This window comes from Labrus mixtus, chromosome 23 (assembly GCF_963584025.1).
Source record: "Labrus mixtus chromosome 23, fLabMix1.1, whole genome shotgun sequence".
NCBI classification, from domain to species: Eukaryota; Metazoa; Chordata; class Actinopteri; order Labriformes; family Labridae; genus Labrus; species Labrus mixtus.
The window spans coordinates 9,438,818-9,454,215 of NC_083634.1; the positions used below are offsets into that span (position 1 = coordinate 9,438,818).

Below are 15,398 nucleotides of genomic sequence, written 5' to 3' on the forward strand. Positions count from 1 at the left end.
CAGGGCGCTGTGGTTGATTTTACTTGAATTAGACACCATGAAATCAATAACTTTAAACCAAAAACTGTTAAAAAAATAGGAAATCATGAATCAAAAATAAATGCACTGTCATTAAACTTGGATCGTGTGCTTAAAAGATGCGTAAAGTGCAACCCACTTTTCTTGGACTTAGAATAGATTGTAGAAACCAAACAGCCACCAATTTTAGGCACATGGTCCACATTAAGAATTGTCCTCGCAGTTTAAAATACTTTCACTTCAAACAGACATACGAGCAGACTAAAGCTGAATTCGTTGGGTCATCAGGTTAATACTTTATTTTGTTTGATTGCAGCAAAGAGAAAGAAAGGGAGACAGAAACGAGGGGAGAGAGAAGAAGAAAAGGAGACTACAGACTTTGGGAGAGCTGTGGCTACAAGCCTTTGTATCAAATCTAAAGACAAAGTCATCAGGCAACATTAAAACATCTTTTAAAAATAACATGAACATATTGGTGTGGGCTCTATATGGCACAGTATTACCCTAGACATGTACACAATACCAAAAACAGTTTAGCCATACCCCTAACATCTATGAACGGCTTCACAGCAAATAAAGCCATGAAATCTATCTCCAAGTTTGAGCGTCGTTTCTAAAGAAAATGTTTACTTACTATTCAAATTTCTTATGCCATACCAAGGCACCTTTAACAGTTGAAATCTGGCAGATCCACTTCTTACTATAGATAGTTTTTTAAATATCAAAGCAGAGGCACATTCATTTAAACTAAAACATACAGTAAATAGTTGTATATTACCACCAGATTCCAGTCCAGTCACTACAATACGTTGATTTGCATGCTTTTGGTCTGTATGATAACAGTGATGGCAAACTATGGCATAAGAAATGGTCCATCAACACAAACATGTCCATCGATAGGAATGGCTTGAGATATTGTATTGGAGACAGCAAGGCTTTTTTTTACATTGAAACTAACCCACAGAAAAGTGTCAAAGAACAAAAAAAAAAAAAAGAACAGGTGGCCCATATACTGCCAAGGGATTTGCTGCTTAGGCAGATTTACAGTATTTTGGTTTTCTTCTTCAAGCAGTCACTCAGTCTCATACACAAAACACAAACGCCTATGCGCAAAAGGCTTGTAACCACACCCATGGGGATGCTTGTGTGCCCCTTCAGTTGGTCACGCTGTGTTTCAACACTCCTACCCGAACTAAAAGGCGCTCCAGTACCATCACACACACACACACACACACAGACACACACACACACACTGAAACATATGTACTTCGTCCACAGGTGGTGAAGTGTGCAAGTGAAGGAAGAGGGAGAATAAAAAAAGGTCCTTGAAAGTGACTGTGAGGCATACATGTGGCAGCTAGTTTCATGGAGTTAATCCAGCCTGTGGCCCTAAAATGAATTTAAAAAACAAAACAAAAACAAAAAAAAACAACAGAAAAACAGAGATATGGAAGATGAAGAGACCAGAAATTGAAAAAAGGAAAACAAAGGCTGTGCGCACGTTGCCAGATTTGCTGAGTAAATATAAACAGTTAGGAAGCAAGTGTTGCTCATGCTTTGTGGATACAGAACCCAAGATTACTGACATGTTCCTAGGACTACTGTATATATGCATACCAGACGTTATACGGTTCTTTAACAGGTTATTTGTGTCAAAACAGAAGAAAAAAAACGGAACTGAAACCGACTCTAGCATTAATGCAGCTGTACTTCATTAACCTCATGACTAAATTTACATTCATATTTTTACGTTTACTCCCCCCTTTTTCACTGAAGCCATTTCCACCCGATATGAGGGCTAAACAACATAAACAACAACATAGTTTAACAAAACAAACATATATAGATAACATTACGCGTAACAAAAAGGCCCCAGCAGGGCGACTGGGGATTTTTCGGCCACCACTTTGGCTGCTAAGTTCAGCCTTCCTAAGTCTTATTAAATGACACAGGGCAGGAGGCGGGACATGTTCAGGCTATTTCCATCTCTATTCTGTTGGAAAGCGGGACAACACTCGTTGTTCCCGAAGTCGTTTCTGTCCTTCCATCAGACGCTTTTGTGCCCATATATTCCTTTTCCTATTCAGAAAACCACTCTTTACCCTGAATCCTAGTTTTCCCTCTTTGCTGTCACTGTCTTTTCCTGTCGTAAGGAAGTGAAGCCTTTTCCTCTCGCGATCAACGAGGAAAAAGCGATGCATGATGAAGGCTGACTAGTTTTTATTCTTTATTTATTTTTTTCATGTGAAGGAAATGAGATGAAAAATGGAAGTGCAATGGTCTACCAGCCTTAATTTCTTACCCAGTGGCCAGCTACATATCAAAAGCAGCTACAAGTGTCCCCTTTATAAAGTGACCACTACTTCTCTATTTTGTGCACAAAAAGTATAAACTATGGTGAATGCTATACGGATCCTACAGTGCCGCCCAGCCACAACGTCAACGCCGAGTTAGTTGAGACATTTGAAGCTCAGATGATCTCATTGTCGCACTCACTTCACATCCAGCCATAGCGATGACTTGGTAATCATTTGGAATCATTTCTAAATGCACTTCTACACATTGACCTAAATTAGCTTTGTTCCGACTAAAGTAGGAATGCTGTGTGCCTCTCACACAGAATGATCCACCCATTCACGCACACACTACTACTCGCAGACACAGGCGTTATTACTGACACACTGATGCAGTAATGTCCTACCTGCTCGAGCCCAACTCTGCATGCACAGGTCTCTGGAAACATGTGCATATACGTGCTCTTAGCTTCCATGGACAGTTTAGCAAAAAAAAAACAAAAAAAAAAAAAACACACCTTCATTCTCATTCGTTATGCAAACAAATGGTTTGAGTTGCTTGATGCTTAACTTCCTTCTACGTATAGAATAAGAACACTTCTGTCTCATTTCTTATCCGTGCCCACACAAGCCTTCCCTGAAGAGCGGTTATCCTCGTTATGTGGTGTCGACTATAAAGGGAAGCAGACTGAACTAATTTTTTTCACACAACACACACCCTGTTAGCAGTCCTTATTCTTATAGATAATATAATGAGTCAGAGAGGAAGATTAATTCGAGCTCTAGAACTACAACACACTACAGCGAGACAGAAGAGATGTGGAGAAAGGTGAGCAGGAGTAAAGAGTGGGGAGCGGTGACGTAGCTCTATAATATCGGCCCCTCTCCCCCATTTCTTTCCTCCTAACTCTCCCTTCATCCAACTCCTGATGTAAGCCTAGCTCTGATGTCTTCTTAAAAAGAGAGTGAGTACTCTGCAAGTGAACTCAGTGACCCGGTGAGCACGCACCCCTCCCAATCCCATCCTTAACAGTCCAGGCGGTCCCCCGACAAAGTATATTCCTCATAGTGCTTCTGTGTCCTAGGGTTTGCTGCTACTGCTGTCTCGTTTCTTGCTGCTGCCACTGCCGCTGCTGTAGAGGCTGGGATTCGCCACAAGGGGGTGAGGGGCCGCCCCCATGTAGGGCCCAGCAGTGGCCGCGTAGTTGAAGATGGCAGGGAGGAAAGGCAGAGGCTCAACCTTGTCCCCTGCAGGGGCCATCATGTTCAGAGCCACAGGAAGAGCGGCCAGGTTATATGGGTAGGCCAGGAGCTGGGGTCCATAGAGCAGCTGGTAAGGGTCTGGGTAAAACGGCAGCTTAGCAAGGTCCCCCCCATTAGGGACCATCATTTTCCCCAGGGGGCCAAAGGGAAGAGCTCCAACAGGATATGAGGACATAAGCAGGTTTTCCTCCTGCTTCTTAGCAGAGCGGTAGCCATCCGGCACAATGAGGGGGAGGGGGTAATTATGGGCATGGTAGCCCACTGGGGTGCTGTCCTCCTGCTGGGGATCTCTAGAAGAAACAGTGTCCTGGTGATTCGGCTCAGGTGGCTGCGGGGCTCGGGGGAGTAGCAGAGCGTGGGCAGAGGGGCGGTCACAGGCACCAGCTGCTCCAGTGGGCAGCGTGAGCCTGTCGAGTCCTTGTGAACTGGCGTGAACCTGGCGGTTTGCTTGAGCTAGCCGTCCAATAGTTGAGGGGGACCGGCAGGGGGACTTGGGAGTGTGCCTGTGTGAGGAGGGGCCATTCATAGTGGTCTGAGAGGGGATGTGCTGAGGTGATGGCACAGGGCTCAAGGGCTCCTCTTTGGGGACCAACAGAGAAATCTGGCCCTCTGGTGTATGTGCAACTCGACTCATTTGCTGGCTCCTCTCTATGTCTTTTTCTGTTTCTTTCACCATGTCTCTGTCCCTCTCCCTTTCTTTCAGTCTCTCGTGCTCCCTCTCTTTCTCTCTTTGCCTCTCGATTTCCCGCTCTCTTGCCAAGATAGAAGACATGGTCAGATCCTGCGCTTCGTCGGGAGAGGGACTCCTCGACAGGGAGTGAACTCTGAGGTCTTGGACCAGAGGTGGTTCCTCATAACCTGCGTGTAAAAATATACCACTCCCGCCCTGCCTCTCTCTGTCCATAATGACCCCATCCCGTTTCATGAATCCCCCCTCGGAGCTGAGAGCCGTTGTCATGGAAACAGGAGGAGCAGCAGTGGTTATTCTGGTATGTGACGTCATGGGCACATTTGGAGAGGTGTTGGCGGATGCCACGATGTGTGCTGGGCTGGATATTCGGTGCATCTGGCTGTCTAGGCTCTTTTTGCTGGGCGTGCGGTAGTCGAGACATTCTGGTCCGTTCATGACGAGCACACTCTGGACAGTGGAGGGCGTGGCAGGTGTGAATCTGTGTTTGGTGGGCGTAAGGTTAACTGGGCCTTCTGATGGATGGTCTGATACTGGTGGGCTTGGCTCATTCGCTGGGGCAGGATGTGTGAGCTCTGTCAGTTCAGGTTTGTCACTGGATTCTGACAATTGATGGTCATTTGTCAGTTTGCTGAATTGGTCTTTATGCTGCTGTGATACCAATAAGTCACTAGTGCTGGGAGGGTCTGGTGATGAGTAGCTGATGACTGAAACAGAGAGAGAACATGGTACCTGTTCTGTTTCAGTCTGTGGATCTCTGCTTACAGTGTTAACCTCTGTCTCTGTTGTTTTTGGCTTTAAGTCTTTATCTTCCTTTTCTCTCTCTGGGGAGCTGCTTAACTCATGGCGTCTGATATGGCGAGTAAGTGCGGAAGATGTCTTGCAAACCTTGTGACACTGTGGACAGGTGTGTCTCGACAATGCTCTTCTGCTGAGGCGACCCATACTCGAAGTGCTTCCTACCAAGCCCACTTGCCCTCCTTTGTCGTCGTCATAATTCGCCACCTCCGGCGCAGCTTTAGCCTCGTCCCCTTCAACTTGTTCGCCGAGTGCCGTCTTAGGGGGTGCAGGGGATGCCTCGGTAGGCTTGGGATGCTGGGCTCTCTGGTGGTCTTCCAACTTATCCCTCGAGGGGAAAGTGGCTCGGCAGAAGAGGCAAACAAACTCCAGCAGATGGCTCAGCTCGTGTTTGTCTCTTTTCCTGGGGCTCGAGAACCAGCGGCCACATGTACCACACTCCGCTGCGTTCCCATTAGTCCAGGGCCGCCTCTTTATTCCCGATGGAGCCACTGAGGTAGACACAGGAGGATTTGGAGAGTTAAGGGGAGCTGTAGCAGTCTCATGACAGGCCTCCTTAACTTGTTCTTCTGTAACTTTGTTTTTGTCCTGTACACCAGCAGAACGATAATCACACTTATCCCGCTCTACCTTGTCTCTGTTAGCTTTTGAGAGTTTTTCAACTTTCTCCGTCTCCTCCTCCTCCTCCTCCTCTTCCTCATCTAGGGATTTGTCTGTCTCTTTATTCACATAGTTCTTGAGCCTCTCTGCCCTCCTCTTCAGCCTGATGGAACGCTTGAACTTCAGTTTCCTCTGCCAGCTTTTGACCCTTTGTAGGTGTGCTTGGGCCTTTCTCTTCGGTTTGTAGGAGTAATAAGGCCGCCATAAATCATCCTCTCCATCATGGTCACTGTCCTGCTCGCGCACCTCCTGGCGGAAGTAGTACTCTCTTACCCTATCGGGGGATTTAGGGCTGCTCTTTCTGCCCTCGTCCTCACAATCGCCCTCTTCCAAATCGCCCTCTGCTTCCAGGCTTGCTCTGCGGTGGAGGCGGTGTGTGTGTTTATGGTGGTGGGAGTGTGCGTGGCGTGGCTCCTTGGCTTCCTTTACCGATGACGTTTCACTTCGTTTGTTTTTGGGGGGAGAGAGGCTCTTGTCCCTCCTAAGGTCTGTCTCAGAAATGCTGCGCTTTACTATGGCTTCCTCACCGATTCGTACAGTGATCTGGCACAGTGGCCCTGCCTCTTTGACCTGTGAGCCTAAAGATGCTGACAGCTGCTTTGAGTTAGAGATGTCACTCTTACTATGTGACTTGCGTGATTTGTGAAATAATCTGCCCGTCTCTGCATCCTGTCCCCTACCTCTTGACGGATCCTCTGTGGCATCTGAACTGTCCCTTGACCTCTTTCTGTGGTGATCTGCACTCTCCCTTTGCTTTTTGATAGGCCTGGGACTGCCCTTGTATGAAGTCTGACTGTTGCTGGTATCAGGGGATGGGCTATTTGTTGTACTTTTGTCACTTCCAGAGGTGACCTGATTGCTATGCACAATGACGGAGGATGACACCGCTGTTCCATGAACAATAACAGAGGGTTTTGTATGGCCATATGTTATCACAGAAGGCATGCTCGTTCCTATGCCTTTACTGGTCTTGGGAGGTTTGGTTTTGCTGCTACTAGACATTTTGAAGCTGCCACTGCATCTCCCCTGCTCTAGCTCTAGGGCCTCGTTATCAAGTTTTCCAACTTGGGGCATGTGGGTTGGGGGGAGGGGTGTGAGTGCCGCGAGGTCACTGTGCTCAGGAGTCACAGAAACAGGGATTCCATCAGGGGAGGCATCTGGGTCAGGCTTTACACTCTGATGGTGGGCCCCACTGACCAGGCTTTGTAGGTCCTCAGGGCTCAGAGCACAACCCAGGTCAGGTAGGGAGAGGGAGGAGGTTTCAGATGGTGGCAGTAGCAGGCCATTGTGCAAACTGTCATTGTAAGTTTTGTAGGGTCTCTTCTGGGAGCGCATTGGAAGGAGGCGGTAGAGCTTGAGGGCATTAGCTTTCTGCTTATAACCCCCATTAGCTGTTTTTTCACTGGAGATGAGGCTGGGATTAATCCCATGAATTGTCTTCTGGTGTGTTTTTAGATTGTAGTATGTGGCGAAAGCATCCCAGCAAAAGATGCACTGGTAGCGCCTCTCTCCTGTGTGCCACACCTCGTGCTTTGTGCGGTACTCTGCCAGGGCAAAAACCTTATCACAGAAATGGCAGGGATATCTGCGGCGCCACGAGTGCACGTTAGAGTGACGCTTCAAGCTGGATAGAGTCATGTAGGAACGCTCACACACTGAACAGAAGTAAATGACATTGCCATCTACCACCTTCACAAAATGGTGCTCATCACCCTCTAGTAGCTCTGTAGCTGCTGCATCATCACCTTGGATACGAGCCAGGAGGCTCCGTGCTTTCTTCCCTGGCCGCACCTTACTGATGTCTGTTTCTCTTATAATCACTCCCCCCTCCACTCTCACCTCACCCTCTTCCAGTGGCTCTTCCTTTGGCTGCACAGTAAGAGAAGGAGGGCCGAGGCTGTGGGAGGGTAGACCTGGTACCCTGCAGGATGTCTCATGGGATTGCAGTCTCTTACTATGGATGAAGACTTTACCACAGTAGCGGCAACTGAGGGCGCGGCTACCACGATGCAGCCGCATGTGGACTGTGAGCGAGGAGGCGGAGCTGAAAAGCCGATGGCACACCCCGCAAATAAGCTCAGGCTTGAGGCTATCAGTGGGGGGATAGGAGGACGAGTGAGGGGGTGCAGTAAGACCCTCAGATGGGGGAGGAGGAGGTGGGGGTAAAGGAGGAGGGAGATGCAGGGTGGGTGGGTGAAGGCTTGGAACATGAGGGCTCCCCACTTTGCCAGCTGGTCTTCCTGGTACTTTCTCTCTCCTCTCTGTGTCCCCTGCTCTCTGATAGGCTGATGTGCCCAGACCGAAGAGGATCTGAGCTGTTCGAGAGGGAGAGGCCGTGCCATTGGCCAACCTGTGTCTTTCATCCCATCCATCGCCACCATAACAGCCACCTAAAGACCCACTGGAAGATCTTGGGGGCGACCTATGAAACTGAGTATCCGGATTGAGTTTGGAGCACTTGAGCGGAGGAGGAGACTTTATGTCCTTCCTCATAGGTGCATGAGCGATCATGGGAGACGAGGAGGAGGATGGGGAAGAGGACGGAGATCTATCATGCCTCTGGGGCTTAAAAGGTCTGTGTTTTACATCCATGGTAGCATCCAGTTTCCAGAGGGACCCCTCATCTGAGCTCTTGGAGGATGGCCTCCTTCGATGGGGTGAAGGGGAGGACGAGGAAGAGCTACGACAGTGGGTTGAAGATGTCAGAGAGGCTGGAAGGGGGGCGGCACTGAGTGGGAAGCTTAAGGTGATTTTTGCATTTTTAGGTCCATCAGCCATGTCCTCCAGCCGGTCCTCTATCATGGCCTCTCCCCTGCCTCCATGCCTTTTACCCTTCATCTCCAGCTGCTCAGCTTCCTCCTCCTCTTCGTCAGGCTTAGAAAGAATCCTTAGACTGTCGACTGGTTTGTGTAGCCCTTCAATCTTGCTTGAGCCGCATATATTAAGAGGTGAGGGCGATGGTAAGGAGACTTGAAGTGGGTAACCGGAGTCTACAGCCACCAATGACAGTGGTGGCAAAGACAAAGGCAACGGCCCACTCTGGTGCCACGTGGATTCAGTATTTGCAGTTTTTGTGGGGTTGCAGAGGGGAGTTAGCCCTGCAGCCAGGCGTTGATCACTCAGTTGTGACTGAATAAGGCCCGTATGGAGGGGGTCCCATACCTTCTCACCGGACACCATGACCAGCCCTCAAAATCTGGAAGAGAAATCAGACAGAACGTACAAGCATTAGTAAGAGCCTAGGACAAATGTAACAACATTTCTTTTCACATTGACACAAAGCAAATAATAAACATTTCACTCAAAGCCTTGACTTGTGGAACACTGTTGAGAAACGGAAAAAGAAAACGAAATGCCCCAGCAATGCTGAACTCCAACAACTCAGCCAGGACTGGTGAGTGAGCGGAGGGAGAGGGTGAGAGGAAGGAATGAATCTGCAGAAGTGCTGGTTTAGATTTCAGCATGCCATAACCAAAGCTTCAGAAAGGCATTCCATTGATCCATCCCTCTGCAGTGACAAAACATTCCCAATGCAAAATTGGAGAAACTTTCAGACTTAACCAAGATTTTCTGATAATAGAGAGTTGACTTTGATCTATGGCCCAAACGCACGTAAAAAATAGTCTTAACTGTCTGGCTACTTGGGCAGAAACCTCGTTAGCCATTCCTGGCAGTATTAGCCGGGCATGACTCTAACCATTTATTTGTGAAGGCAAAGCCAGCAGGGTAGGAAAGAGGGGAAGAGGAGAAGAGAGTGAGATAGCATGCATGTGCAGAGAGAAGGGGTGTTTTTCCGCCCTCTGCATCCGGTACAATCTCAGCTAAGCTGTAGGAGATGAGCGACAGGCTATTCTCATTTCCATTCTAATTTGACTGCCATGGTGGTTGTTGCAGTCCTGCTGCAATTTCTCTATACACAAGACAACTGCGGATTCACATGTTATAAGCAACATGCTGTTAGTTCTTGTTTAAAATGGGTCCATTTGTTTTGGGCCGTGGATTTGCGAGAAGAACAGAGACAGTCTAAGGCCATTATGATGCGACCAGCAGCAAAAACCCTCAGTCATGCTTTTCTGCCTGCGTTTTCAAGCCGCAAAGCAGCCAGGAAGGCAGGCCGCTGTAAAATTCCACAGGCAGCCCTGAACAGGCAGAAACTAGGTCAGCACTGTTATTGCAGAGGGAAGAGGAGGGAGAGGGTGAGGATGAGGGAGAGTGGAAGGGTGATAGAAAAAGGGAGAGAGGAAGAAACTGAGGGTTAGAGGGAGAGAGCAAGGGACAGAGAAGGAGAGAAGACAAGGGGGCGAGGAGTCCGGGGGGGTGAACCGGAACTGTCAGAAAAAAAGACGGCACTATGACGGACAGAGGCCAGGACAAACACTACCACACACAACACCAGAAACATATAATCATGCACTCACACAAACAAACATGTAAACAGCACTGTACATACACTCAGAAGTGCCAACAGGCTGGACAGACGGATAAAAACAAAGAACTTTGACACGGATTGACCCATTTGTGAATGACATTTAAAACCAAAAGGTGAAACTGAGTGCAACTCCGCAGTGAAACAGAGGGTACAGGTGGATTGAAGTATTATCAACACATATGGAAACAGGCCGCTTTCCTGATGACATACTGGTACTTAGTGCAAGCAGTGGCACATGATTTTTGTTGCACCTCCAACCAATTCATGGTTGTCCAATGATGCACAATTCTGTCTCCACAGGCTTGATGTACATCTAAGCCCCGTATTAAATCAGGCCTTCATTGTCAGCCACATTTGCAGAGCAATAGACGACATGCAGGAAATCCCTTATGGGAAGCGGCAGCATGCTACAAGTGGGTGGACACACTGAGACAGCGCTTAGGCTAAAAATTTCACCATCTCATCTGATGCTCTCGCCATAGACAGGAAAATGCGTATGACGCCCCCTCGCTCTTTTCTTTATCTCCCGGTGACGCATGCAGCCGCTGCACAAGCAGAGCAGGCACGACACGCTGACTGACTTTGACAGACAGCTTTTAACATGCTTTCCATGTGCTTGATTCACGAAGACACACAGAACTGCATTCACAAATGCATACAACACGCAGAAAGACCCTTCTTATTAGTGCACGTCAGTGGCTGCAACATAAAAACGCGCATCTCGTCTTATGTAACACTCAAAAAAATAAATGTGACCACGGACGTGTCAAGGACCTCGAAGAAGAATCAAAATAAACTCATTCTCCACACCTCTCTGCAACAGGATGTTCTGTGCAAACAAACAAGTTGTTCAGCCTGTGTTCCTCTATTTATGCTTGTGGCACTACAAAACCGCAAAGTATGAGCACGTTCTCAGCTGGTGCAGGACAAATTGCAAAGTTGACTTACGTAAACATAACGCACATCATAACACAGACATTGGCTTTGAGATTGTGGCAAAGGCCCCTTCACTGACAGGCAGAGGGGAAAGAAGCGTACTTTAAGCCATGCTCTCTAATGTTAAGTGTTTGTTCATTGGAACTTCAATCTTTACATTTCTTTTGAAATCATCAAAAACTTGTAAATAAGTCTCCCACTTTCGACTTCAAACTCAAACCTAACTGCTAACATTTTGGGACCAATTCAAAAACAACAGAACTTTTACAGTTTGACTCTGAGATACTTTGCCACTCCTTTCTGAAAAACATGAATGACTTTATGTCCTTGGAAACCGTTAGCTTGAAGCCACTAACTATTAAACGGAAAATCAGTCACGAGGAGCATTAGTGCTAAAGTGGCCTTGCATAACATAAGGCAGGACGGCAGAAGAGTTTGGCTAGTACGCCAGCAGAAGGCCTTGAACCAGCCGTTAGGCAATCTGTTAATCCACACTGAATGTGGGACTTGTGCTGAAAGATAAAACACTGCTAAGATTGAATTAGTTGGTTTGTTTTCTTTTTCCCCACATCCCTCTAAAATCTATTCAAACATCTGTGACATTATGAACATCAAAAACTCTTCAAAGCCATGTGCTTCAATGATTCTTAAACTTGAGATTCAAACATTTCTATACTTTTTTTTGTATTTTACTATAAATGTAAACAACTTTTTTTCTCGGCCTCTCTAAAACGTCTTAAATAACACACCGCTGAAATGGTGAAGTCATCTCTGCTTCACCAGCACACTCAAAAATAGAGAAGAATTCCTGTTGAGTAACAGTTGTTTCTCCTTTTTATAGTTTAAGAGGTCATTGGGCCTGCTAGAGTAGACGCTGAGATTTAAGAACACAGCGAAGTCAACCAGGCATAACACGATGGAGCAAGGACAATGGGAAGCGGGATGTCCGGTAAGCCGGCAGTTTAGAGATGATCAAAATCCCGTTATTTTTGCCTTCAAAATGACAGCGACCCCATTAAAAATGTTGACAAGAAAAGGAAAATAGTGCACGAAACAAAGGTAACCTGATGGAATATACCGGCCCCTTATGTACTGCTGATCCAATCGAAACCAAGAAGTCCCAGTCTGTCATTTTGGAATCTCTTCTTCCCTCTTTTTAAAATGTCTTTGCGTTCACAGAACTGAGCAGCGGATTGTCATTGAGTTCAATGTTAATCTTACAGAAAGGAAGGGATGGTCAAAATTAAGAAAATAAGAACTAAAATGGGATAAACCAGGAAAACTCTTTGACTATATCTTTAGCAGTGATTTGCTGTCATCTTGTCAATGTGTGTGTTTTGAGTTTGTGTGTGTGTGTGTGTGTGTGTGTGTGTAAGGAGGTTAAGGGGAGTGTCTGCGAGGCAGAATGTGGGGGGCCTCGGTGTTCCAGCCGGTGAGCCAGCGGCAAAGAGCATGAGGGAAGAGGAAGGTGTCGGTTGGGCTTTCTCCCCAGTGAGGGGCAGCCAGAGGGGCCCGGCTATTGGAGCAGCAGTTGATCTGTGAAGAAAAGGGTGTATGTGTGCTCATAAGGGTGTGGGTGGGTGGGTGGGTGGGTGGGGGAACATCGTTAGCAGGAACAGCTACTGAACTCTCCACAACCCCCGGCCAAGAGAGCATGGTGGAGCCAGCCAGATGGGATGGAGAGAGGGAAGGAAGGAGGGAGGAGGTAAGGGAAGCTGGTATGGGTCGGGGGAACAGTTAAGTAGTAGAGGTGGTAGTGGTGGCTGTGGTGGTGCGAGGGGGAGGAAGCTGTAACTTCAAACATGTCTCTGTTATGTTCACATTTCGTGGTTTCCTTGTCTTTTAGATCCCCCCTCAGCATGACTGACTCGATGCCCCTTCATCACCCCCCCCCCCACCACCTCCCAATGTGTAAACTGTCGTATCGTGGTGTTTTTTCGCATGCCGCTCCACGCACCAGCGGACCTACCCATGTCTAAAACGGCACACTCTCCACGCTCTGTTGTCCCTCAGCACAGCAGGTAATTCCCATAATTCTGCTCGCTGCAACAGAATCTTGGGGAGGCATGAGGAAACAGTGAGGCCAAGAAAGTTACCCCGGAGAGCAGTAACACTACACCGGTGACCTTTTTGAAGTAATTTCCCCAAAATCATTTTCAATTTCACACAGAGTCCCTATTAAGGGGAGGGGGTGTAAGTCCCATTATGGTTGTCGGCCTCAAACAAACCAAGAAACATTGGAGCATTAGCAAAGGCCGAGCCAGAGCGCTGACCGTGAACAGAAAGTACAGGGCAGGCTCGAGAAGATGAAGTGCTGCACCAGTTTCCTAAATGCGTCCGCAACCTTTATGTTTGTGACATGAAAACAAACAAAGCCTACCAGCTTGATCTCACAACTCACTCAAGTGTTGCATGTTTTCCCTTTAATGTTCGTGGCGGAATAAGGCCTAAAGGCAAGAACAGCCCAGAACGAATAACCCGAGGAAAAATGACAGAAAGTAAAAAGTTGCCGCCGCTGTGACAACATCTAAGTAAAACCACAGCGAGGAACAACACTTCCTATTATCTGACCTATGACCTCTACTCCTCTGGCAGTGCGGATCATATGTTCCATACATTGAGCACAGGGGGGGGGGCTTGGCTTGGCATCCATGAAAACCAGGAATGTGAAGTAGTTGGCAGCAGATGCTCTGTTGTTTTGGAAAAAAAGGAGCAAGGTTAGGGCAGCAACAACCGTGTTTGTGACATGAATATGCCCTCTGCTGCTCCACAAGAGACAACCTCCTGCAAAACAACAGGCTGGGAAAATGGAGGATAAACGGGGCGGCCCGAAAGCCGAAATAAAAAGACAGAACCGGTCGGTGGAACTGGAGATGTTTACTGTCGCCTACATGCCAGTTTTTTTTTGTTTTTTTTTCCAGAACACTTCATCTCACGCTGGTGGTTAGGATCATGGGCAGTATGGGGGGGACTGGGCCCACCATGTTAAGACCCCATCAACAAAGCTAACATCTGTTCTGACATGTGCTGACCGCCGCCACCCCCCCCCACCCCCCCACCACCCCCCACCCCACCACCCCCCACCCCGTCTGCGGTGAACCAAAGAGAAGCAGGAGGCTTAGATAAATTAAAAGTTTCATCACAATCTCAAAACGAGTCATCGCTCTTGAAAAAGAACTGCGTGGTGCGCCAGCAACAGAGGGGAGGATGAGGGAGACGAGGCCTTTTACTGGCAAACACACACACACACACACACACACACACACACACACACACATACACAGACAGTACTTGCACAGACACACATAAATACGCTTCCACAAACACGCTGCATAAATATGCACACCCACCGCTGCTCACGCCCCAACACACGCACAGTAAAATAAAAACCTTTTCCTCCTCTTCACGCGCAGAGCAAGCACCGCCACAGCAGCCGAGTGAAGCAGAAAAACAAGCAGGAAAACAACAGAATTCAGCCTCTCTCCCTCTTTTTCTCTCTGGCTGTCTCTCTCAGGAAGGCAAGCATACAAGAGAACGTACCTCGGAAAACCTCCTGCTGCATCTCTGCTGCGATGTGTTCTCTCCCCTCACACTCCCTCTCTCCCTCTCCCTCTCTCTCTCTCCCTTGGTCTGTGTATGCGCACGTCTGAGTGTGTATGAGAGAGAGCAAAAGAGAGAGAGCGAGAGCGAGAGCGAGAGAGAGAGAGAGCGAGAGAGCACAGGGAGAGGCGGTGCGCACACACATACAAGCAGCAGTGTGTGAAGACAGAGGGCAGGAGCGATTCTCACACTCGAACTTGCTTGCTCTCTCACTCACTCCCCCCTTTTTTTTGCTTTCTCTCTCCTCTCTCTCTCTCTCTACACTTTTTTGCCTCTGACCGACAATTCTTAGTGATTTTGGTCGCTTTTCCTGCAAGTGAATCCCCCCTCTCTGTACACCCCAAACCAACCCCTCCGACAAAAATCCAATCTTCTTTTTATTTGGAAGTGTTGTTTCCTCACACACACACACACATGCACACACGCACACACACACACACTACTTTATATACACAAAGCCCGGCGATAGGGAGAGGGAGGGAGAGGCAGAGGGAGACAGAGTGAGAGAGCAAGCAAGCAAGAGGACGCCATTTAAGCAGTTTGTTACGAGCACTGCAAGTCCCCAAAATGGCTGAAAACAAACAGGAACCACGCCAACTCAAAAAACCTGGGCACAAGGACAGACAGACAGACACACAGACAGGGAGTGAGTGGAGAGAGGGCAAGAGAGACTGCAGGAAAAGTGAGAAAGAGAGAGGGGAAACTGGTGGTA

The 15,398-nt window shown here is 47.9% G+C and overlaps 1 protein-coding gene across 1 annotated transcript; it reads right to left on the reverse strand.

Annotated features, from left to right (window-relative positions):
- Positions 1 to 290: 290 nt before the first annotated feature.
- Positions 291 to 14,836, reverse strand: zbtb4 (zinc finger and BTB domain containing 4). Its single transcript, XM_061031632.1, has 2 exons — positions 14,627 to 14,836; positions 291 to 8,917 (listed from the first exon to the last, which is right to left on the reverse strand). Exon 2 carries the CDS (start codon positions 8,899 to 8,901, stop codon positions 3,394 to 3,396), a length of 5,508 nt encoding a protein of 1,835 aa, XP_060887615.1. The 5' UTR covers positions 8,902 to 8,917; positions 14,627 to 14,836; the 3' UTR covers positions 291 to 3,393.
- Between the last annotated feature and the right edge of the window lie 562 nt (positions 14,837 to 15,398).

Excerpts from the sequence above, each read along its gene's own strand:
- zbtb4 (XM_061031632.1), bottom strand. The coding sequence starts at position 8,901 with ATGGTGTCCGGTGAGAAGGTATGGGACCCCCTCCATACGGGCCTTATT.